This window comes from Grampus griseus, assembly GCF_964374135.1.
Source record: "Grampus griseus genome assembly, chromosome: 5".
Classification (NCBI taxonomy): domain Eukaryota; kingdom Metazoa; phylum Chordata; class Mammalia; order Artiodactyla; family Delphinidae; genus Grampus; species Grampus griseus.
Window position 1 is genome coordinate 130,183,868 of NC_138998.1, and position 26,948 is coordinate 130,210,815.

At 40.9% G+C, this 26,948-nt stretch overlaps 1 protein-coding gene across 5 annotated transcripts in view; it reads right to left on the reverse strand.

Annotated features, from left to right (window-relative positions):
- Positions 1-26,948, reverse strand: part of TIAM1 (TIAM Rac1 associated GEF 1) — a gene marked incomplete at its 5' end in the record, with an annotated part of 137,020 nt that overhangs the window by 23,352 nt on the left and 86,720 nt on the right. For 2 of the 5 annotated variants that reach the window (XM_082654579.1, XM_082654578.1), the window contains 5 exons: positions 3,266-3,374; positions 8,776-8,901; positions 9,214-9,282; positions 10,596-10,775; positions 20,282-20,385. In XM_082654579.1, the coding sequence (XP_082510705.1) occupies positions 3,266-3,374; positions 8,776-8,901; positions 9,214-9,282; positions 10,596-10,775; positions 20,282-20,385 (588 nt within the window). Of the gene's footprint in view, positions 1-3,265; positions 3,375-8,775; positions 8,902-9,213; positions 9,283-10,595; positions 10,776-16,120; positions 16,227-20,281; positions 20,386-26,948 lie in introns of those variants that run through there. The other 3 variants (XM_082654580.1, XM_082654581.1, XM_082654582.1) reach the window with 3 other exon arrangements.

Genomic DNA, 26,948 nt, shown 5'->3' on the forward strand with positions numbered 1-26,948 from the left:
AGTTAAGGGATAGCAGAGTCTGTCAATCTCATACACATGGACTTTCAGGGGCTGCTGTTCATCGTCCTTGCATTAAGAATGTCTTCTTATTCTGATACTTTGACGTCTGAGGCCTTACAGACCCTGGGGAAACTGCCCATCTCAGAGCTAGCCACTTCCTAGATGGTAAAGGACTCAGTTGGAAGCATGCCTTTCACATGCAAGCCAACCAGTGCAGAGCCACCTGCCTCCTTCCCTCTTCTGTTAGCGTTTTCTAGGCCACTATCTCCCCTGCCCCTCCACCCCAGAGCCTGCTGAGATTATTCAAATTACCCAATCCTAAACCTGTTTACCCTGCCTCACCCACTCCTTCCTGCAGAAACCACAATAAAGGGTCTTGCCCATGTCTTCCCCCTCACTCATCCTGTCTCCTGGTGGGCTGTGGTGCTTCCCCCCATGGCCCTGCATGGCGTAGTGCTCCCCCTTCTCTTGGGAGCCGTGAGTAACAAACTATCTTTCTGATGGCAACTGTCTCCTGATCTGTTGGCCTCACCATATCTGAATAATATGAAAGCCTACGTTTGAAAACACTCCTTACGCCAGTTTTTCTAATCCTTCAAGCATTTCCTTGCTGGTAGAACCTCTTTTGAGAAAAGGCAGGAAAATAAAAAGCAGCAGCGGCACCTTGCAGCTCTGGTAAGTGGAGCAAGGCTGATCCCCTGCAGTGAACGCCTTTTAAGATCTGTTCTATGTTAATTCGGTGATACGAGCTATTAGGATTTATTTCAGAGGGAAACATACATCTGACCTAAGGTAACTCAGGCAGCACCTTCCTCACCAGCTGAGCATTTATCTGTGTCCCAGCGGGGCTGAAAAGCAGCCCTGGGGAGTTGTGGGTCCCCAGACAATTACAAAGGTACCTGCCAGTGGATAATTAGGAAGACACGACTTACGCCTTCCAGGTGCAAAGAAATGGCAGAGAGAGAGGCTGAAGTGAGGGCAAAGAATGGTTAGAAGAAAGGACAATATATCAAAGTGACTAACTGTAGGCATATATTTTTTAAGCTTCTGATAAAAATATATTTCCGTCTCCAGTAATTAGGAATGTGAGCTAAGAACAGAAGATGTTATAAAAGGACACCATGAAACTGTAACATGATTCTTCTCAGTATCTTTATTCAATTAAGAAAAACAGCAATCATGTGGGGAAGGCCTTGGAAAGACTACAATCTTTTCATCTGTTTAAGCCCCATTAAGAGCAATCAGACTCCACGGGTCCAGCCACCAAATCCTTGAAGGGAAAGAAGACTGGGAATGAGGTGACTGAGAAGAAGCCCATGGCCTCGGAAGCGAGCCCAGGCCCAGAGCTGATGCATGCGGAGGCTGCAGCTTCCGTGGACATCCCAAGTCTTGGTCCATGCCCATAAGGGGCCTAGGAATTCCCCCTGAAGTCCTCATGCCCAAAAACACGTCCATGTGCGTTTAACCCATCAAGTGTATTTCACACATCAGGGCAAAAGAGGGCATGGTTCTCAGCTCTTTGAGCGGTAAAGGGCATCCCTCCCATGCAACCTAGATGGGAGTCTGTTAAGAATCATAGGCTATTTGTCCTCAAAGAGTTCTCTTCATCTTCTTGGCACATCTGGCCATTAGAAAATTGTGGGTCACACCTAATGTCTTAAGGGATGGTTTTGAAGGATTTTCTAATATTTTTCAGGTGCAACAAATAATGGTTTTGAATTTTAAAAATCTATAGGGGCAGAATTTAATCTAATCAAAGGATTAAAAATAACACAATTGCTTTAAGAACTCTCATGAGTATATAATTTTACCATAGAGCAAAGTGCTCTAAAACTGTTATGTTAAAAACTCTCATAACATAGCATTCAATTAAAGTTTAAAAAGATGCACACACACAGAACTATATGACCAATTCAGCATGTGCAAAACCACAGACTAGGCCATACAGCGGGACAATTTCCTTGTCCTACAGCAGGACAAGGAAATTCCCAGGTTCCCTGTAAATTTTTGTGCTGAAGTAGAACTCTTTTGCCTAGACTACGACTATCATTAAGTATGGCATTATCTGGGGCAGGATCTTTTGTTGTCCAGAGACCTGTGTTGTATTAATGTTTATTATAATACGTTTTGAATTAAATCAAGCTAGTTCTCTTTGGCAACAAACATAAATATAAGTAAATTACTTACAAATTCAGCAGCTGTTTACATGGCAGCCACAGTAAAGTGTTAAAGAAGAGCAGGCTGATTGCCAGAGATTCTTTGAAATCGAACTTTCTATTGGTTCTACTGTTTACCAAGGACATGTTTCTCTAATCCTTGAACCTATCAACAGTCACATGCAGAACTATGGAAGCGAAACAACTCTCTGGAGACTCTCCGAACACCCCATCATCTTCCTAGAACACTTAGGAACAGCAGCTTGCCAATCTAAAAATTCTGTTCTTTTCCATGCAAAATATAATTACAGCTGGAATGATTTTTGTAAATAATTGAAACAATTTTAGTAGTGATGGTGGTGACTATTAGCACACACCTGAGAACAAAAATAGGTGAGGGAAAAATGAAATGCCAGAAAAAGGTATATGAAGTGTGGTAGGTTATAACAAAATTAATGAAAAATAGAAATAAAGCAGGGGAATTCTAAACTCCCTACGTTTCTGCATAATTGCAAAATGACTCATCAATTCTGGCCCCAAATAACTGAGTCAAAACGTTGATGGTACGAAAATTGACAAAACTGTTAATTCAAGATATAATGCATTTCATTTCTCAGTACAGTCGGGCCCCCGTATCTACAGGTTCTATCCACAGGTTCTGCATTGTGAATTCAACTCACCATGGATAGGATATATCTGGGAAAAAAAAATTCCAGAAAGTTCCAAAAAGCAAAACTTGAATACACTGCACACGGACAGCTATTTACATGGCACTTATATTTTATTAGGTATTATAAATAATCTAGAGATGATTTAAAGTATATGGGAGGATGTGCACAGGTTATACGCACACACTATGCGTTTTATATAACAGACTTGAGCATCCTCGAATTTTGGTATCCATGCGGGGGTGGGGGGGCAGGTCCTGGAACCAATCCCCCACAGATACCGAGGAACAACCATACCCTTAATTTGTGGCATGTTGGAACATCCATCCGGCACAACAATGACTCCGATTTCTGTCCAAAAGCCCCCAACCACAGTTGGCCACACAGATGTGAACTGACAATGAACAGGCCCACCTGCTACCCAGTCCTCCCAGGCCTTACCTTTCACCAGAACCTTGGGGACCTTCGTGTGGCTAGCACAGAAGGCACTGTAGAGCTTGAAGCGGTCGGCATAATACAGAAAGGATCCCCCCAGAGAGAAGAGCACCTTCTGGATTTAACAAGAAACAATGCAGTTAGGTTAGGGTCCTCCTCATGTGGAAATATCAGCAGGATATAGCAGGGAGCTCGCAGCTGCCTGACTCTCCCCACAAATCAGCACCACTGACACCTGTCACAGCCTGTCTCAGCTCACTGATGGCCTATGGGAAAATGTGTGGGTTTACATGTTGGTGTAATAGATGCTGGATTTGGCTTTCTCGGTAATTACAGTCAAGATGTCACTGGTTTTCCAGGCTTGTGTCTTTCAGTGACCTATATGGGATGTTTGAATGTTACCGAGAAAGTAGATACGGCATTTTGGAAAAGACAGAAATCTGAATTCTCTCATTAGTTCCTGTTGGGAGGTAGAAGTGACAAACCAAATAAAGGCAGGAAACGCATATATCTCCCGAAATAGAAAACACATCACTAACTCCACCCTCTCCAATGCCATGCTCTCTTCTAGCAGGAATAGATAAGAACATAAGAAATAGACTCAACTAAGGAATTAGTACTGTCTCCCAGGCCATACCCTCTGCCCCAACAGGATCAAAACTAGGTGGAGACTTTCCCTATTAGGAATTTAATATGCCTGAGGTGGGATACTTTTTATCTTACACATTTTATAGAAATATATGTAACAGGCCTCAGAAAAGTATCTATGAGGTTTCACAATGATCTATTCTAGTTCAGAAAGAGCTACTGCTTATTTAAATTTAAAATTTAAAACGTATGTTCAAAGCAAAAAAAGAAGCTATACATATAAACATATCCCCATATCTCCTCTCTCTTACGTCTCCCTCCCATCCTCCCTACCCCACCCCTCTAGGTGGTCACAAAGTACCGAGCTGATCTCCCTGTGCTATGTGGCTGCTTCCCACTAGCTATCTGTTTTACATTTGGTAGTGTATATATGTCCACGCCACTCTCTCACTTCGTCCCGGCTTACCCTTCCCCCGCCCCGTGTCCTCAAGTCCATTCTCTACATCTGCGTCTTTATTCCTGTCCTGCCCCTAGGTTCTTCAGAACCACTTTTTTTTTTTTAGACTCCATGTATGTGTGTTTTGGATTTGAGTGATAAATTGGGTTCCACAAAGTGCACTTTATTGAATGAACAATGTAGAGAAATCTGATAGAATATTAAAAACAAAAAAGGTTTATTATGAACCACACATAACTGGTAATTAGAGGCCTAAATTATTTCCCTACATGTTGTACTTTTCCTCCTTTACTTCTCAAGCCCCATCCCTCCCCAAACCTCCCCGCCTTGACCGAGAGGGTTTTGGGAGGGGCAGTCTGACTCTGTAGGTATAGTCATCCTTTGAGCTATATTCAACAATCAAATGAGAAAAACTATAGAAGAAAAAGCTCAAATTGTAACGTCTTACTTTAGCCATATCAAGCCATTCATTTCTTTAACTTTATATTTACTAGGCACATACCATACAGCAGACACAGACAGAACATTAAGGTATTCATTTGTTCTTCCAGCCTTAAAAAATGATCTCAGAGCACAAAGTGTGCACAAACATGAGGGGTTTCTACACAAAGGCTGCATTTCCCCTGTGTTTCTCTTCTGCAGGACTTCCCAGAGCCTCTCACTGGCTGACGGACACTGCAAACTTCCAAGGGGAAATTTTATCAAAACTTATTTGACCTCAGGACCAATTTTTTTTCTAATCCTGTCTTAGGCAACACAATTTGAATATTTTAACAAGTGTTTATATTTTTTGACAAATACATAATTAGGATTTAAATGAAGTAGCAATGGCGGAAACCAACAGCAACAGGTTTAAGAGTGAACGCTGACTGTCCAGAAGCCAACTCAGAAGTGCCAGAGAGCAGCCCCGGGGCCAAGACTATTGAACGTGCACCAGTTGTCATGTCTGACAGATGGAATGGAGAGGGTCAGATGAGGCACTAAATTAGTGAAATGAAGGTCGGGGAAGAAAGTTCCACTTAAATGGAATTTACAGCACTGACTGCTTAGAGTAAACTTGCTAAAAGGATCACGCACCAACCCCTCCCTAGAAGAACTCTGCTCACAACACAGTTATGTTCATATCACCGTTCTGATAACTAAACTCTCCTGAAGTGATCAACTGACTCTAAACGCAAAGAACTGGACTCACAGCAAAAGCCTGCTACATGAATATAATGAATGTTAGATATTTTAGATTAAAACCAAATGTTTTCCGGTCTGTCCGCATTTTTATTATGTTCCACATTAAGCAACTTTCTGATTAACTGACAAACTACTGGCCCTTATCATGGTGTTCTAATATCCTATTAATTAATTTATCAATGAACCACACTGTACTTCAAATGGACAGTATGACCAACTACCCTGAAGAGAAGAAAAACGAACTAACACAAGCAATTTCTGAACACACAAAAAATGAACTATATGCAGTAGTTAGGGTTAAAGGGATATTATGCCTGCAACTTACACTTAAATGGTTCAGAGAAAACAATGATATTCTATATACAGAGAAACACACACACACACACACACACACACACACACACACATAAAGGAAATAGGTAGGGAGAGAAAGGATAAAGCAAATGTGTTAACATTTGGAAGAAGGCTGGGAGAAGGCTATCTGGGAATTCTTTATACTATCCTTGCAACCTTTCTGTAAGTCTAAAATTACATCCAAATAAAAATAGAGAACTATACATGAATATATGTCCATATGCTTATGTGTATGAATATGTGTGTGCATTCTAAATGACTCCTGTTGCAGAGGGACTGTAAAGAGATGACACACAAAAATATATCGAAGGGGTAGTCTTCATCTCATCCTACAAACCTGTATACATACTAACATTACACAGCCAGGTTTCTGCAAGAGTTAGAAGAGAGTCAAAGTGTATGAGGGTTCCCACCTATATGGACAACTGAACCCAAGTTCAACACAAGCACAAAAGCAATTCAGTGGAAAAGGACTGAAGGATAGTCATTTCAAAAAATAGTGCTAGAAACATTAAATATTCATATGCAAAAAAATTGACTTTGATTCACACCAGATCAGAGACCTAAATATAAATCCCCAAATTATGAAACTTTTAGGAGAAAATCTTTATGACCCTGGTTTAGGCAAAGAGTTCATAGATAAGACAGCAAAAGTATGACCCAAAAGAGAAAAAATTTGAAAACTTGGATTTCATTAAAAAATAAAAACTTCTCAGGGGAGGGATAAATTAGGAGGTTGGGATTAACATATGCATACTACCATATATAAAATATATAACCAACAAGGACCTGTTGTATAGCACAGGGAACTATACTCAATATTTTGTAATAACCCTATAAGGGAAAAGACTCTGAAAAAGAACAGACGTATACGTATGTATGTGTGTAACTGAATCACTCTGCTATACACCTGAAACTAACATAACATTGTAAATCAACTCTACTCAATTAAAAAAAAAGAAATCAACTTAAAAAAAAAAACTTCTCTTTGGGAGATACTGTATGACAAGGAGAAAATATTTACAAATCACATATCGGTAAAGGGCTCATACACAAAATTTCCAAAGAACTCTCAAAACTCAACAATAAGAAAACAATCCAATATAATAAATGGGCAAATGATTTGAAAAGACACTTCACCAAAGAGGATATATTGAAAGCAAATTAGCACACAGAAAGATACTCATAGTCATGTCATTAGAGAAACTAAAATTAAAGCCACAATGAAGTGCCACCACCTACCTGCTAAAATGGCTAAAATTCAAGAGTGACCCGACCTTGTTGTAAGAATGAGGACGAACAGCTGGTGGGACTGTACACTGGAACCGGTTTGGAAAATAGTTCCACTGTTTCTTAAAACGTTAAACATACACTTAACCATATGACCTAACCATTCCATTCCTAGGTATTCACCCAAGAGAAATGGAAGCATATATTCATACTAAAACTTGTACATAAATGTTCACAGCAGCTTTACGTGTAATCACCAAAAACTGGAAAAAACCCAAATGCCCAAGAAAGGGGAAAGGATCACAAAGTGCAGTGCATCCACACAATGGAACACTACTCAGCAATAAAAAATAATCATGGGTATATGTAACAACAGGGATGGAACTCAATATAATTACACAGTAAACGATACCACATAAAAAAGTGTACATGCTATATGTTTCCATTTATATAAAATTCCAGAATGCTAACTAATCTGTAGTCACAGAAAGCAGACATAGTTGCCCGTGGCTAAGAGGCAGCCGTAAAGAGGAAGGAGAGAGGAATCACGAAAGAGCAGGAACAACAATTAGGGGTGATATTATGTTCATTATCCTGATTGAAGTGATGGTTTCACAGGTGTACATGTATGTCAAAATTCATCAAACTGTACACTTTAAATATATGTAGTGTATTGTCTATCAATTGTACCTCAATTAATCTGTTTTTTAAAAGTACAAGAGGGTGACATGTAAGCCAACACCATTGTGCACAAATCAGTGAACGCCTGTCAATCAGAAACACAGCACAGGAAATTTCTGCAATAAGGGAAAGCCAACCAAGGAGAAGGAGACAAGCTGTCAGCATCCTCACTGAGGTACTAGTCATAAATCCTCACTAAGGCTACAAGGACATGGCTTCCCTGGTGGTGTAGTGGTTAAGAATCCTCCTGTCAATGCAGGGGACACGGGCTCAAGCCCTGGTCTGGGAAGATCCCACATGCCATGGAGTAACTAAGCCCGTGCGCCGCAACTACTGAGCCTGCGCACTAGAGCCCGGGAGCCACTACTGAGCCAGTGCACCGCAACTACTGAAGCCTGCGCGCCTAGAGCCTGTGCTCCGCAACAAGAGAAGCCACCGCAATGAGAAGCCTGTGCACTGCAGTGAAGAGTAGCCCCCGCTCGCTGCAACTAGAGAAAAGCCCACGCACAGCAACAAAGACCCAACGCAGCCAAAAATAAAATAAATTAAAAAATAAATAAATTAAAAAAAAAAAGGCTACAAGGACATTGTGTGCTGGAAGATTGTCTTCCTCCTAGATAATTGAAAAGCACTTCCATTAACCAGTTTCCCAGAACAAGATAAGTTAATTTGTTTATTGGAAAACCAAGAGTGCTAGTCTAATTTGTTAATAGCAAGTATTAAAGGCCCCTACATAAACAGAACAAAAGGTAGGCACATCTTCCAAAGCAGAAGTCAGCAGATACACCAGTTTAATGCAAGTCAGTGGCACTGGTTCTACCTCAGCCAGAAAAGCAAGATGCAGTGCGTTCCCCTCTCAGACTCCCTTTAGGAAATGACTCCACTGGCAGTTCAGTGAAGACTCAAGACCACGGCAACAATGCCTCCTGCGATGTGTTATTAGGAGATTCGACTTGACCTATAGGATAGCCCACCCTTGACATTAAGAGGAAGCTTTACACTATTTGAGGATGAGACTTACCTTAAATTGATCAACTTTCTCAAGCTTTTCCAGATCAGGTACCAATCTCACTCCATCTTCTAGAGTTTTAAGGAATTCTACTTGAAACTCTACCATTTCAGTTAAATTTCCAAAGAGCACATCAAGCTGGAAAATGCAAAAGAATTTCATCAACCCCGTATTTCATTAGTGTGCAGAACCTTTATTTGCTTCTGATTTCAAAGTTTTTCTACCCATATTTATAAATTACGGTAATGCTCCCACCACCAGAAGGTGGGGCAGCTCCCTCCTTCCTCTCCAAGTGCACACCAAGAGCTCCGCAGGCAATAATTTGATCTATTTATTACAATTAAATGAATTCAAAATGCTTTCAGTATTGTGTGTACTCCCCAGTCCTTCCTCTTCACCAAATCAAGCTATAGTGTGACCCTCACGAAGTTCAGACAATTGCCACCATACCTCATCTTGGGTGAGAAAAGTTTCTTTTTGAAGAGGTTTTAGGTATCTCTCCATGAGACAGTTTAAGTCCTAAGGGTTGAAAGAATATGTGATTAGCACATCTAAAAGTCTATAAAGAATCTAAAGAAAAAAAAATTATGTCCCAAATGCTAACATTTCAGTCTTTACGTCACTGAGGTCCATTGAGGCAGAAGTGAGCCAAACTTTTCTCAAGATATTTCAGACTTTGCAGGCCATATGGTCTCTGTTGCAACTATTTAACTCTGCTGCTGTACAGGAAAGCGGCATAAATAATACATAAGTGAATGTGTGTGGCTGTGTTCCAATAAAACTTTATTTGTAAAAACAGGCAGAGAGCTGGATTTGGCCTAAGGACCATAACTTGCTGACCTCTGACTTAAAGACTAAAACAGATCATACTATTGTAACATGGAACTAAACATAACTAAATTATACAGTTAGAGGAGTATATCATTATACAATTATCATAATTAGATGAATTATATAGTTATAGGAATATATTATAAATTATATAGTGTTGAAATAACTTTCCAGGCCCAAGATGGAGCCATTTCTGCCTGGGGTGTCGGGTCAGCAAACCCAAATTTAGATCATTTTTGTGTGCCTGTCAATACACCACTTGACCAGAACGTAGTATATCCACTCAGCCAATTTCCAAATGCCAGGCCAACTCTGGGCCTTCTCACCCCAACCAAGGTTGACTACGTGGCCCCAGCCAATCAAGTATTATCTACTTGTCTCTTCCTTGTTCTTTATTCTTTACCCTATGAAAGCTTCTTGCCTTCTGTCCCATTTTACAGTTCTACAAAAGGAGACTGTCCACTTCATGAATAAAGTTTTAAATAAAGTTTTTATCACTTTTAAATTGTCTTCTTTAATCATTTTTAAACAATAGTTGTATGTATTATAAATTATATAGGAACAAATGATATAGTTTCAGGAATATAACTAAATGTCAGAACAAATGATAACACAAAACAGACCTGATATCTTTCTGCCTAGACTCAAAGTAGATTGTGAAGATACTACTAGTTGAATTTGTCAAAAACGAATTCAATTTTAGTATGAGCTCAACAACATATTTAGAAAGGTCAGAAGGTTCACTTAACATCCACCATCATCTCCTTTCTGAGTCAATCAATCAGTTATTTATATCAACGAAGTGCTATAAGAATAGATATGCTTCCCTAAAACACAAAAGGAGATCGTAACATTCAGAATCAAGGCCAAATTCCATAGAGAGACCAAGATACCCTTCAAGACCGTGATCTGGCTTTGCTGTTAGTCAAAATCAGTATCAACACAGAGCCTGCATCCTTCCGAAGGACGGAAGGAAGGATGCAGGGCAGGAGAAGACGTACTTTCACATAGGTGCGCTCCGTCTCCAGGAGCTCACAGATGACCTTGCGCAGCTTATCGGCGTCCGTGAGCTGTCTCATGGTGGCCAGCTGAGGCCCGGCAGAGTCCTGGGGGGACGGGCTCGGGTCAGAGGAGTTCATCTCGTGCAGACTGCGGCAAAATGCGGCCACCTGTTCCGTGCTCTTCAGAGCACAGATGAAAAGGCAAGACAGACGAAGTTATCCCTCACTAGAGAGACTTGTCTGACATCTGTCCCTCCTAAAGATGTTCTTCCTGGTTAATGAACTGCCACACATGAATCACATCTCTCGTTTCCTCAAATTGCTCCACACATCTGAGAGCTCACTGAATGCTCATAACAACCATAATAACAACTGCTGACATATACTGAATGATCACTGCATGCCAGGCACTGGTCTGATTCATTTAATCCTCCCACTTGGTAAGTGAGGGCTATTATCATTCCTATTTTACAGTCGAGACAACAGAGGCCAGGAGAGGTTAAGTAACTCATCCAAGATTGCACAGCTCGGATCTGAACCAGGCAGCATGGCTCAAAGCCTGTGTCCTTAATTACTCTGCAAGAAGCTCTCCAATGAGGAGAGGAAGATACGGACAAGTGCATTTCACCCAAAATACAAGGGTAATTCATTATCAGACTCTCAGTTCACTGCACTATACATATTTACTTTGCAAAGCTGGAAGATGATTTTATAAGCAGAGTCTTCTGTCTCTATTAAAAGTTGACACGGAGGCAACTCTCTAGATAGCAACAGATATATATATATATACATATATACATATACATATACATATATATATATATACATTTTTTAAGTTTCTGTCTCTCCAACTTCTCCAAGGCAGAAAGATTCCACCACCACCAGCACCCACCACCTCCCCCCTCCTCCAACTAAAACTAAGGGGCATTGACCCCTGAAAAAGACCTCAATAGGAGAGCTCACTCCCCACCCAATCTCTGTCCAGGATGATTCAGGTGGAAGTTTGGGAATCTAGAATTCTAAAATTCCAACTTTTCAAGTTATGCAAAACAGTTCTTCAAAGCAAGGGTTGAAGATGGACCACTGAAAATCCTGTGGAATCAGTAATTCCCCACCCTGGTTGCATGTAGGAATTACCTGGGGAGTTTTTAAACCTCCCAGTGCCCAGTGCACCATCCAGATCAATTCGATCCGAATCTCTAGGACGGGATGTGCAAGTGTTAGCATTTTTTTAAAGCTCTCTATGGTATTACTCCAAAGGCTATTTTGTAGCACAACATCTAGTTTATTAATTTATTAGTATTTGTTCGAATGTACCACTCTGCAAATATCTCATGCATATCTCCTTGCATATCTTCTTGGACTGCTCTTCCCTGTTTCTATTGTCCAATTCACTCCTAGGCACAAAGTATTTCCAATACAGACCTGCGCAGATAAAGGATTACTTTCAGGAGTGAGTAGGTGGGTATCCCACCTGCTCACTCTTGAAAGTGAACATCCTGAGAAGACCATCCTTCCGAAAACAACTGTTGGTGCCAAGAGCTGAAAGTCAAGGCTGGCATTTCGTGGTAGGCAGAGGAACCAAACCAAGTGTATCCCATGGGGGTAATTCTTAAACACAGAGGAAGGTAGCTAACATTAGCATGCCTTCTCCTCATTAGCATATTGCCTTTCCCTCATTAGCATAGCCCAAAGGGAAGGAAGCCCGGAATAAAGACAGGACAAGGACATGGGAAATCAGAACTTAACAAGGATGCATTAGCAGCAATGTCATGACAGGAAAGAGCAGAGCCAGGACCCAAATCCACGTAATTATTGATCCAATTTTCTTATGGTTACACAGCTTATTTATTGCTAGCACAGATCCTGGTCTTATATGCCGGGATGTATTAGTTACCTGTCAGTGGCACTGTCAAATGTTCCCTACGGAATCAGTGTGTCAGACACTGACTATCCCCACAAAGAATTCTCCCTTTGGTGACTGCTGAAAAACTCACCCAAATGGGCTGAACTGTAAAGCATGTGACTTATAACCCAATAAGGCTGTTAAAAAAGAAAAACTACTTTTTTTAATCACAGCCTGTTTCAGTAGAAATAAACTAAACAGTTTGATTTAGTTATGTTAGGGTTTTACAAACTCAGTGTCATCATTCAATATAAACAGTTAAATATGGCTTTGTCCTAATAATTAAAAAGGAACAAGTAGGTCCATTTTAACAAAAATGTCCACACGCCTTTTAGATGATCTCATGATAACTGTAAAAGGCAACTGCATTATAACATAGACATCATGGAAGTGGGGTTGTGCCTCACCAAATGAAAATCCCAAGGAAAGACAGTGTGATAACAGCTGACAGCTTAAGTGCCCTGCCCTCCAGCTAATCCCAAACTCTCCTCTGTCACTTTGATTTGTCACTCATCAAAACAACAAATGTATAACTGGCACCTTCGCTTAAACAATGCTTTTCTAAATGTCCTAACAATAACCACAGCTGCCTGTCATTTACATACAAATTAATAACATAGCTGTTACTCATGATACCTAAATCCATTCCCATATTCCCATCAGAGACACAGGAGACCTTTCTGCAGTTTTATCATTTAGACAAGTTGCCATGAGAACTCCAATGTCCTCACAGATTACACCAAGGATGTCCCACACTTTAAGAAAAAGGCAAGTTATAACCTTGGGACTCTGACATATCAAACGCAGGAAATTCAAAAGACATTTCCCTTTGTGCTCCCAATTTGCACCACGCTGACTTGTTGCCATTCTCAGCAATATCTGGCTTGAATAATGAAAGGCATGACATGGAGTTTCTGGGTTTTCGTTCCCTCCGTTTCACGATAAATACTTTAAGGTTTCCATTTTTAAGAGTGTGAGTAGGGTTCCTGACTTTGCCTATGTCAAGTCCACCACCTCTAAGGTTCAGTATTCTGAGTTTTAAGCTCAGGGAAAAACTCAGGGAAAGCTCAGGTTAGTGAGATGAGGGCCAGGGCTCTAGTGCTCTACACCTAGCCATCTCCTACCCAACCCCCCGTCAAACAGCCAGGCTCCCCACCTTCTTCCTGGCACACCCCTCCCGAGCCAAGTCCTGGATTATATTAGGAAATACCTTTAGCATTCCAGGGGATACCTAAAAATATCCTTGAGTCCTCTTCTGAGAGTTCAGAGCCTTAGGCATCCCTTCCTTATAAGACACAGTCTTCCTAAGCTAAGATAGATTTATCGGGGGGTGGGGGGGAAGCAGTTTCTCCACTGGCAAGCCCCTTCTCTGATTCAAGTTATAAACTCTCAGGTTTATCAAGGAACTGGGTCAATATGGACATAATCTTTTTACTGTCAATTCCATGTTATCTAAATAAATAATAAATAAATTTAATAAAATAAATAAACAAACAAAAAGAATAACAAGTTATATTGTATATATCATCAAGGGGTGTTACTTATAAGGCTCTTAATGAAATTTTTGCTTGGAAACAACTTCAAAGGATATCATCAAGTTTGAGAATTTTGTTTTACTAAAATATTACCCCCCAAAAAAGGAAATGCAGGTCGCCTTTAGAATACCTCTAACCTAGAGATTTTACATGTTGTGGCCCAGTTTTTAAGTCCCCCTGCCCCCATACTGTGGCCAAACTTGTTTGCATCAAAACCTATTAGGAGCTGGGGTCGGCGGGGGGAGATGAACTGGAAGATTGGAATTGACATACATACACTATTGATACTATGTATAAAATAGATAACTAGTGAGAATGTACTGTATAGCTCAGGGAACGCTACTCAGTGCTCTGTGGTGACCTTAATGGGAAGGAAATCCAAAAAAGAGGGGATATATGGATTCGTATAGCTGATTCACTTTGCTGTACGGTAGAAACTAACACAATATTGTAAAGCAACTATGCTCCAATAAAAATTAATTTAAAAAAACCCATTAGGAGCTTCTCCATGTAGCTTGGCCAGGATATAGGATGTAGAAGGAGCTGAGGGCAGTGCTTTCCTCACTCTACCACTGAGTGATACATGGCATTCTGGTCATTTGCACATCAAGCACTGTAGCCCAGAAAGCTGCCATGAGAGGTCCTCAACATAGCTCCTAAAAGCCAAGTTTCCTGGAATCGGTACAAGTAGCAAAGGATTGGTGGAAAGAAGAAGACAGACACAGTTTCTCCAAGTCCAAACCTCTCCCCGTTTGAGGACTGCCATCAGTCACCATGGACACAAAAAGCGCTTATGGGCATTTCAGAGCTGCCAGTTAAAACTGTTAAAGGGTAGCAGAGCTGTTCTACTGTCAGGATGAAGAGTTACCCACCCAACGTACAGAAATGAACATGACAACTGAAGGAGGAAATGGGCTCGTTTACTGAGGTCTGCATGAAGTTCAATGTTTATAATATCACTTTCTTCCTGTGGAAGATGAAAAGAAAGTACAAAAAGAGGGGGGTAGGCTTTCAAGTACACACTACCAACCCAAGCTACCCAGCTGTTAAAGCTCTTCCTGTTATGCAACCACTAAAGGCAATTTCTATCTCGGGATGAGTTCAGAGTTCTAAAACTGTCCTTTGAGTCTGACCGATTTAACACTTCCCACAGATTTAAAAGGGGCCAGAGTGGCCTGAAATCTTATAGCCTTTATTTAAGCTTTTTTGGGAAACAAACACCAAAGTAACATATTCCATAATTTCAGAGATCCTCATATACAATGATAACCCCTATAGTTCTCTGGCATCTTTTTGGTCTCCTTTTGAACAAACTTTGAAGAAGAAGCATTCCATAAGGATAAAGGCTTGCTTGAGTAAATCACGTGTACTCACTGTCCAAGTTCAATTTCATTAAGTGACACGAAATCTAACAGTCAACAGACTCTGATATTAATATTTAACTATTAAATGGTTTAACTTGATTTTAAATTATTCCTCCCCCTTAACCCACTAAAAATTTTTCTTATTAAAGAGGCAACAGTTACCATAGGAATTGGCATACACAATATAGGTCAGTTGACATTAAATCATTAATACATTCCCTGGGCCAACACATGTAAATCCACCTGCTTCACAAGTAAGCAGAAATAAAGTCAAAAGCACTTAAAACTTTATAGGAGACAAGTTGAACATTCTTCTTGCTGAATACTTAGGCTACCCGTTCGGAGGTGGAGATGGGGAGACTTATCACACATGTAACACAAACATGTTCAAAATCTCAACACCCAAAAGAAAAAGGGAAACATTCAAGTGACGATTAATTTTAAAAATAATAATAACAACCCACCTTTCTGTCATTTAGAAATGAAAAAACAGATATGTGTAAAGATTCTTGGCAAACTCGACTTCACTCCAACTACTGATGCCCCCCACTCCCATGTTAAAATGTATATTCTCTGTCCACAAGGGGATCTAAAGGGCAGAAGGCTGCAATATGGAGACATGGGACAAGCATATCACCATCATTTGAACTGGGAAACAAATCAGCTAGAAAGTCGTAACATACACAAAGGCTAGCAAGATAGAATTCAAACAGTGCTCACCAGGTGAAGCGTCCGATATACAGAATCACCGGACTTGCCACTGTTTTCAATCCTGGGCTTGCGCTTTATTTTCCACAAAGCAGACATCATCGGGAAGGTATTCTCATGATAATTCTACCTCCTGACACGTTCCACAAAGAAACAGAAGTTTCTTAAAATACTCGGAGAGCACCAAATGCCTTCTGGCTCCTGAGAGAGCATCCTCCCATGCAGACTGCCCATGCCGGCTGTGCCATGAAGACCTACGGCTGCATCTCTACAGAGCAAGGACAGCGACAGCGCGACCCGACAGCAGCCCCCTCTGCCCGTCAGTGCCCTCCGGGAGGGAGTCAAAGGTAACCGATAAACCAGAATTTATGCTTTGTTTTCACCTGGCTAAACAGCAGAAGTTCCAGAAAGGGAGAGCCAGGAGGCAAGAAAACAATGCAAAAAAAAAAAAAAAAAAAAAAAAGCCTCCCGGGGATGTGAGCGTCTCTACCCTGCAGACTGAGATCAGCTGATTGGCCTGCATCCTGCACTGCACAGGAATATTAAACCCGCCCGGCTCAAACTTTGAAGACACCCCTCACAGAGTTGAGAGCAGACACTAAAAACCAAAACATTTTTTAACAGTTCATATTTTCACAATGTCCCCCGAATGCTTTGTTACAAAAACCAAACATTTCCAAGACAACAACAATTTGGACTGAAAAGAAAAAAGAAGGCTTTCCAATTGGAAATGCTCTGAAAATGATTCTCATACATTGGCTAAGTGGAAAACAAAATCACAGCTGCCAGGGGGTCTGGAATGCACGATAGGACTGCCCGGAGCTAATTAGCATTCTTTTCCAGAGACAAGAGTTTTCAATTAGAAGCAGGGAAACAAGTGGGTGGGTGCGGGGGGGGGGGGGGGGGGCGGTGAGGAGGTCCTCTGAGGTTGTCACCCACAGTCATAAGAGGAAGGACGTGGCTTACAAAGAGAAAGGCCGCCAGACTGTCCCTGCGGTGTGGAAGTCCCACACCCCAGCCCGGTGGATGTGACAGTCCCGTGTCACCACGGCTCAGCAACAAACTCACAATTACCTACTTGCTCAACCCCCGAAGACCACGTGCCGCAAAAACTGCCCTCTAAAAAAAATTTGTAACAACACACAAAACTCTAACGTGCATTCTCTTTATCCTGCCCACTGTTTCACAAAATGATTCATTTAGGAAGAGCAGCAAAAATATTAAAGAAATAAACAAAAAGAATCGACAGCCCTCACGTATTCAGGCAGATAAAAAATGATTTCCTGTTTCATTTCATTTATTCATTTGTTTGTTTATCTATTTATCTAGTTTTTACATTCTACACCCAGCCTGGTGCATTCACATTAAGGCTAAATCATCCTTCCACTTTTAGGCAGCTTACAGCTTAACTACAAATGTTTGGTTTATCCTCAAGAAAAATGACACACTGATATAGGAGCCGCATCAAAAAATATTGATCCTTAATCAAGAAACTTAAGATATACACTTGCTCTTACTTTAAATCATGAAAAAAGACACGAAGCTTAAGCGTTAGAAAAATATTTCACGAAGCTTAAGCATTAGAAAAATATTTAAGTGGCTAATGAGTATACAGTTGCCTCTTAAACAACTCGGGGGTTAGAGGTGCCGAATATCCTTGCAGTCAAAAATCCACGTATAACTTATACTCCCCCCTACCCCCATATACGTAGTTCTTCCGTATCCACGTGGTTCGTCCGCATCCACGGTTCCATATCCGTAGATTCAACCCACTGCAGATCGGTAATACTATTTACTATTGGAAAAAAATCCACATATAAGTGGACCCTCACAATTCAACCGCGTGTTGTTCAAGGTTCAACTGTATATCTAAACTGGCTTATACTATCACTAATTAATTCCTTCCTTCCTTTTTTGAAACCTGGTATTTAATACCAGACCTTAACAATCTGGCCAGAAGGTCATTTCAGCAAAGCAGTTAACAACAGAGAGCCTCGTTTTGTCATCTCAGAGCTGTGTGACCTTCAGTAAGTGGCTTAACCTCTCTGTTCCAATATTGCCACCTATAAAATAGGGGGAATAGCAGTGTCTATCTCTCAGTGGTATTGTGAGAATGAGAGGTTAATATCTAATATATACAAGACACTACCTAAGTATTAGCTCTCATTTATTACTCATAACAAAATCATTCAAATAAAGAAGATAAAATCTGAATCAAACCAACACCAGGAGTATTTTCAGGTACAGAATCACACAGTGCTCCGTACATCCAGTCTATAAAAAAAGGACTGTGAACCTATGGTGTCAATGAGTCCACCTTATGATCTTTAAAAATACTCAGATCATTACCCAAACTTGTCAATAACTTCAAAGATATTCTCCTTTATGAGAGCCTACCGCACATTTCTACAGTGAAATCCAGGAACAGCATCGCCTGCTCCTATACTTGACCCTGGCTGTTCCAGGCACGTTTCAGGGTCTTGTTCTCAGGAGAAAGAACCATGAAATCAGAGAGGCACCTGGGATGAGTCAACAAAACCCTGGGGCCTCTTCCTTCCTCTCTGCTGCCAGAACCCCATATTATAGAGGACCCTGTTTGGGACTTCATGACTCACTATGTTTAAAATGGAAACAATCTCTCAAAATCCACAAAGGGAGTGGAACACGGCTATTATAGTGAGGTAAAAATGATCCAAGTTAAAAAGTATTCAGAAATAAATGTCTTAGATACAGGAAAAATAACTGTACTCCCAAATCAAATTAGAAACTGAGAATTAACATTTTTAGTTTAATAATAGAACCATTTAATAAATAGCCTTCAAAATATCTTACCTCACACGGAAATATCTGTTTCTTTTGAGGGCCACTCACCCTCCCCCACCTCCCCGAAAAAGTAGGTAAAAGGCCACAAAAATAAAAAGTAACTTTAAACAGCTTTTGTTTGTTTTTTTGCCTTTAAATGAAACATGCATGTTTCCGTTTACTGGCTTTTTAATTAATAACCAACAACATAAAGCCCTTTCAGTCGACAGATATTAAATTTATAAACATTAAAATTACTTTAAAATATTAAATTTTATACTGTGCTCAACTTAGACACTGAGAGTGATGATCCTATGATGGCAAAAGAGAAACATATGGATAAAAGCAATGCTGAAGATAGTCTAACATATGCACTCAAGAAAGTCCTACAAAGATATATAAAGACAAAAAGAGGCAGAAAAGTATACACAGAGAAATGTAGGTTTTTGAAATAATCATTCGGATTTGAAGAGTATATTTCCATTATCAATATCAGTTATATTTTTGACCCAGCCAACCATCCAATTACTGGACAGAGGCAAGAATCACCTGATATTGTAGATGAGAAAAACAAAGGTATAATTTAAAGTTACATGATTTGCTCAGGTTAAGTGACTGGTCAAGGTCAAGCAAAAGAATAGGAGACAGACAGGGGGACCAACATAAATATGTCAACGACATTCTGAAAACAGAAGACGAATAAATACGGACATAATCACGTATCACTGTTTTTACTGGGGAGGGGTCTTTCAGATACAGGTAGCAGAGTTTTCAAATTGTTATACTCTGGAGACTGTGATGAGAAGAGGTTATTGACACATAGAACTCTTTAGGAAGTGGAATAAAAGCATGATGAATTATGGAAAACAAATTCGCAGTTGCACCAAAGGGTCAGGATAAGTGCTTTGTCACAGTGCTCAACCGGGTAAGAATCACTGTATTTGGATTAAACAAAAAGATCGTTTCTTTCCCTTTAATGAAAAAAAAAGGTGCTCACCTTTCACAAGAGCTAAACAGAGATAATGCAAAGGGAGTCTGTTATAGAAACCATGAGTAGCAAGAAAGTATAACGGACCCAACTGTACACATTTTAGATGCTGTTTCATCATATATATATGGAAGCATAAGAAGGAAACAGGATGAAATGAGACTTTAATTCATTAAGAGTGAGCTCTGCCCTATATTCTCACATATGGGTTTGTTCTCAAGACTATAATTTGGATTTCATATCCTATTTAGTGACATCTCAGAAGTAAAAACACTTTGGTCCCGTGGAGGGGCCTTCTAACCACATACAGCTGCAGAGGTGACGTGTCAGCTGTGATTCTTTGGTGGTTCAAGACATGGGATGTGAAAATGGAAATCTCTCACCTTGCTGCTGTGATCAGTCTCATCTGAGGATTCCAAGTCTGGCCCTTCGGTCTCCTCCGGAGCACTCTCAGGACTACTGCCCTGCTGGCTGCAGAGGCTGTGCCCTGCAAGGTGAAGTCAGAAGAACACGTGGGTCAGCACGTACAGTCATTGCTATAAGCCATGCCAGTGCAAGGGAGTGTGGGGTCAAGCTCATGACGTGTACATATATTGTTAGACGCTCCAAGTATGTGTTCCGTGATATTGGTTCAATAAATGTCAGTTTTTGTTGTTTTTATTGTTACCACTATTATTATTATTTTATAACAGTATATTTTTATTATTGATAATACATATTTTATAATATACAATCATTGCTGTGGACTGAATATTTATGTCCCCCCTCAATTTCATAGCTGAAGCCCTAATCCCCAATGGGACTGTATGTGGAGATGAGGCCTTTGGGAGCTAAGCAGGTTTAGATGAGGTCTTGAGGATGGGCCTCCACCAGAGCTCCCCTCCTCTCATGTAAGCACACAGAGAAAATGCAGCTGTCTGCAAGCCAGAAGAGAGCCCTCAGCAGGAACCCAGATCTTGAACTTCCCAGCCTCCAAAACTGTGAGAAATAAATATCTGTTGTTTAAGACACCCAGTCTGTGGTATTCTGTCACAGCAGCCCCAGCTGACTAAGACAATAATTTACTATCCATCTATCTATGAAATAAAATTTAAATAAAATTAAATTATTTGATTGATTTATAATCAAATTAATTGCTGGATCAATTACTTCATTGCTAAAATAACTGAATAAACCATTCTGAGAAGAACACTAAAAAAATAATAACTTTCATATAGATTACCTGGCAAACTTCACCCACTCTTCCCACCATATTCTATGTATGCAAAAGTGCAGGCAACCTTCTTTCCTATTTTACCAAGTCCCTACTACAGTGGTTGGCTATGGTAGCCCCCTGCAGTGGGGAAGAGAACATTAAGATCTCTTTCCTCTGGGGGATTCTCAGATTTAAAGAGCATCTGAACTGCCTGGGGGTTCATGTTATGCAGATTCAGATTCAGTAGGTATATGGTTGGACCTATGATTCTGCATTTCTTACAAGCTCCAAGATGTTATCAATCAAGAGGTCCATGGTCCACACTTGGAATAACAAGTCCCTAGTATATTTACAAACCTCTAGCTAGTCTGATAAGACAGTGGTTTGATGACCATTATCTTAGAATATGTCAGGCACTGGGTCAGGGACTACAGCACCATCACTCTAACCCGATGAGAGAGAAGGGAAGAAAGACGAGAAGAAGAGAAGGGAAGAAAGAGAAGAGAAGAGAAGGAGCCACTTTCTGACTCTTTGGATGAAAGCGTCAGTCTGCAAAGAGGCTGCCTTATTCCAATGACACGGTTACAGTCACAAGCTGTTTAGCATGACTTTCTGATCAAATTCTAGGTTGGCTGGGAAACTAAGGAAAGAAGCCAATCCCTGAGCAAACCTCGCTCCAAGGCTGCGTCCTGTGGTCCCCTTCCCCTCCTCTGGAATGAAGCAGCAATGAAGCGAATGCCTACTTTCTATGGTTTGTAAGTTTCTGTCCGAACCCCCTCGCCTCCCCGCACCTAGTCGCAGAGTTCTGGCTCTACGATGTTCTTGCACTTCTTTTAATTACTTGCTCACTCAATAACATGGTGGGAGCCATCCAAGAGAGAGGCCCACTTAACTTGGTGGATATCAACAATGTCACACCGTCACCACCAGAGGAAAAAAGAGTGATTGAATACTTTAAATGGGGGCAATGACCTAGATTCTGGGGCTAGAAAGAAGGGGAAGATTTGAACAGCGCTAAGCTCTGAGATGGCAGGAACCACGCTCCCTCAGCACTAAGCAGGGTGGCGAGGCTGTACACAAGGTCACCTTCACGCTGTAATCTGCATAATGGCGACCTCCAGATGGTACAGCCAAACACTGTGACCCTGCATATCTCCACTGTTTATCATAATGCCTGGGCTCTAGAGGTTGCTCACAAAATAGTGGGAAAAGGAATGAAAGGATTTTCACTGTTAACAATACTGTGGGTCAGGTATCCTAAAAAGGAAGCAAAAAAACCCTAATTCTACAAAACACTTAGGAATTCTAAGTATCAATAAAATAGAACAAAATTCTTTTTATATTTTTTCTTTATTATTATTATTTTTTGTTGTTTTTGTTTTTGCGGTACGCAGGCCTCTCACTGCTGTGGCCTCTCCCGCTGCGGAGCACAGGCTCCGGACGTGCAGGCCCAGCGGCCTTGGCCCACGGGCCCAGTCGCTCCGCGGCACGCGGGATCCTCCCGGACCGGGGCACGAACCCGTGTCCCCCCCACCGGCAGGTGGACTCTCAACCACTGCGCCACCAGGGAAGCCCCATTATTATTATTTTTTTGGCTGCACCATGCAGCATGCGGATAGTTCTCTGACCAGGGACTGAACCCATGCCCTCTGCAGTGGAAGCACAGAGTCTTAACCACTGGACCACCAGGGAAGTCTCCCCAAATCCTTTTTAAACATAAAGCTGAGCTCCAAGAAATCCCCAGAGCCCAAAATGAAGAAGACAAAGGAAGCAGGAGGGGTGGGCCAGTCCCAAAGCCATGGCAGTGCTGAGTAATCCATCAGTCCCCAAACTCCAAACCCTAGAGCAGTGTTTCCCAAAGGGAGCGGGAACCTGTTGGTGTCAGGAGGGGAAAACATTTAGGAGGAAAACTGTACACACGGCAGGTACACAGGGCACTAGCCACCCCCCCCCCCCGGGCTCCTGGGTTCTAAGTACCTTGAGCACTCCGCAGCCACTGTGACAATCAAACACGCACCCCTACAGAGCCCAACAGCAGAACCATCTCAGCTTGGGAACCACAGCCCTGGAGCCTTTGGTGTCAACTGTGAAGCCGTGAGACAGAAAACAACTGTTGGGTCAGTACAAACTGGAGAGTTAGAATCAAATCTCCCACATTCATATGGTTCCTTTGAAGGGCTACACTTTTACCCCAAAAAGACTCAAAAAGATTTTTTTTCAAAAGTACTCACTGGCAAAAGAGAAAAAAAAAAAAAAAGAAGGAAAAAGGAAGCTGATTTAACTCTGCCCATACTCTGGGATGAGTGGGGATGGAGGCAGAAGGGTTTCTTCTTGGAGGTGACAACCACAGGCTGGCTGCACGGGTGTTTGAGATTCAAATTTACACTATGTCCTACATTCTGGGGACTCCAATGTCTTAGTCTGCTCAGGCTGCTGTAACTAGGACTGCAGACTGGGTCGCTTAAACAACAGACATTTATTTCTCTCCGTTCTGGAGGTTGGAAATCAAAGATCAGGGTGCCAGCAGATTCTTTCCTTGGTGACGCCCTTTCCCTGGCTTGCAGATGGCCACCACCTCACTGGGCACCTACATGACCGCTCTCTGTGTGTGCAAGGAGAGAGGGGGTGAACCCTGGTCTCTCTTCCTCTCCTTACAAGGACACTAATCCAGCTCATAACTTCGTCTAAACTTAATTACCTCCCAAAGGCCCCCAACTCCTAATAACCCTCACATCAGGGGTTAGGACTTCAATACAGGAATTCAGTCCGTGATCCTCAAGATGAAAAATTGCCATAAAGTTGTTCTAAATTTGTATTCCAAGGGCATCTGGCGGAAGCCAAAACAAGTCTGCTCTAGAGGGATTCATCCTTAATGATGGGATCATATTAATGGTCAGACACACATAAGCTGGGTCAAACAAGAACCTATAATCCATTATTATAAACACAGGAGAAGCAAGTCCCCACGAGGGAGAAGCAACAGCTACAACAAGACTCCCAAGGAATAATACCGCAATTATCAGATAGAGATTGTCAAACGAGTACGCTTTAAAAAAAAAGGGGGGCAGGGGACAAGAAAAGAGAGACTTTCAGAAAAGACCAGGTAAATTAGTAAATTTTTTAGAAATAAGAACTATAATCACTAAAATTAAACACTCAATGGATAAGGATAAGAGTTGAAGAAAGAAGCTAGGAAGGCCTATCTGAAGACATTATCTCACTAGAGCACAGAAATTCTCAAATGCTCAAATTATCAACACAATTGTATTTCAAGCTAAAATAGTATTCAAGAAGAAAAATATAATAAAAATCATTTGACAAAGAGTGAGAAAGTTTACTAATATAGAACCTCGCTAAAAAAAAATTCTCTAAAGGATGTACTTCAGGTGGGAAAACATATATACACACACGCACACATGTATAATCTGGTATATGAGGTTACCAGAGAGATAAATAGAGAGCTGATATTCACACGGGCAAGTTGTAGTGTATAAAACAACACTCCACACACATCCAAAAAGGCATTTGGAGGTAAAACATATAAGATGAAACCAAAGCAATGGTGGGTGATTGTATTTAAACCATTTCATGGTCCTTTTATGCTTCAAGTGAGAAGTAAAAAGAATTTGGTCTTGTTTTGTTAGAAATCATGTTAAAATTTTAAGGGCAACCACTAAAAGAAAAGAATTAGACTGTATAAGTTGAAAGGGGAAAGTGGAGTTTAAAAATTCAGCCAAAAGAGAGTATAGGAAAGGGCAGGAAGAACAAACAAGATCAAGACAGCAAAATACGATGATAGAAATGAGACAAAATACATGGATCTTCTAAATAAATGTAATGTAGACTAAACTCAATATTTAAACTTCATGTTTAGATAAAAACCAGAATAATGTCATACAAAGCCCCACCTATATGCTTATAGGCAAGAAATAGACCTAAACAAAAAGACACAGAAGACTGAAAGTATAGGGATGGAAAATATATTAGGCAAACGTAAAGAACGCTCTCCAAATGCCACACAAAATAGATTTAGTCAGACTACAGAAGATGTAAACATCAAGAATTATTAAACATCAAGAATAATTATTATGGATCAAGATCCATGAATTTTAAATCCTATTCACAAGGACTAGCAGTTTATGCAAAGAGCCCACATATGAGGCCATAACACAAATCTCAACAAATGCCAAAGAATCCGAATTCAGACAGACCACACTGGCAGCATTATTTTTGGAACTAAATTTGTTATGAAAGAGCAAAAGGCTAGTAATACCAAAGACAGTTTTAGAGAAGAAAAACAAGACTGGGATACTTTCCCTACCAGATATCAAAATGTATTTAAAGTTACAATAATATAAGGCAGTGCAGAATTAGCAAGAAGACAGGCTAACAGAACAGAGAGTCCCAGAAACAGCCCCACCCGTGTATGAAAGTGTGATGTACAGCAGATGTGTCACTGCAGATCCAGGGGAAAAGAATGGAACATTTGATAATGTGGCTAGGACAGCAGATTACCCACATGGGAAAATAAAAAGCTGAACCCTAACTCACATCATTCATAAGAATCAGTACCAGGGAGGTATAAACCAGAAAGTGAACAGTCCAAACTATAAATCTTTCAGAAGGAAATATAGAAGAAAACGTTTGTTGCCCAGGGGAGAGAGAAGGATTTCTTAAACAGGATATAAAAAGCACAAATCCTATGAGATAGAAAATCAGATTTTACTAAAATTAAAAACTTTTCTTTGTCAAAAGGCACCATAAAGGCAACAAGATACATTATAGACTGAGAAAAGTTATCTTCAACACATATAACTGGCAAAAACTATTAATATCTAGAATATAAAAGAAGTCCTATGAATCAATAACTGTGGGTCTATCTGATTCTACAGTATATATTCTTTTTTTACCCTGTTAGCTACGCTTCTGCCTTTAACTGAAGATAAAAATTAATAAAATAGGAGAGAAAGAGAAAAGGCAATGCAGTTGTGGTAGACAATTGGCAAAGATGACAGTGATGATTCCTCCCATCCCTTTAAGCACGGATCTTTGTGTCAATGACCCCACCCCATGAATTTGGGTTGGCCTGGTTTGTGACTTGTTTGGGCCAACAGAATGTGACATAAGTGGTGATATATGAAGCCTTCTGAGCTAAGGCTACAAGTGGCTTTGCAGGTTCTTGTCTGGTCCCCCAGGAACCCTGGACCTACCATACAATGAAACCCCCAAGCTAGTTTATTGAGGATGAGAGACCTCAAGGAAAGAGGGGTCCAGCCCACCAATCACCAAATATGTGAGGAAGGCCATCTTAAACCAGCCCCAGTCAAGCCCAGATGACAAAGTCACAAGAGTGACTGAGGCAAGGAGAGCAGAACAACCGTCCAGCTGAGCCCGGCCCAAACTGCTGAGCACAGTGAGCAAATTAAATGGTTGTTTTGGGTGGTTTGTTACATAGCAGTAGATAGTCAACACATGGTTAGGGGGAACTTAGTCATCTAAGAGAGCCAGAGAGGCAGGAATTGACAGTGGTGCCCTTTAAGAATGCTGAAGAGAGACACTGGCATGGCAGGAACAGGGAATCCAAACCAGGAAAAAGTCCTGTTTTTGCTCTCACACTTCAAGGCCTTCTCTGAACACTTTCCAGCTGAAGAGGCTTATAGAACACCATTGTCGAGTTTCTATGCAACCCCATACAAACACAGATTTGCGACTTCCTACTCTTCCTTTACCACAAGAAACCTTCCTCTAAGAGCAGACCCTGAAGGGATTATTCCCTTTGTGGTGGAGGTAGCTGTCCCCATTTAATTACCAGTACACATGCAGACAGCTCCAGAAAGCTGAAGACAAGGCTGAGA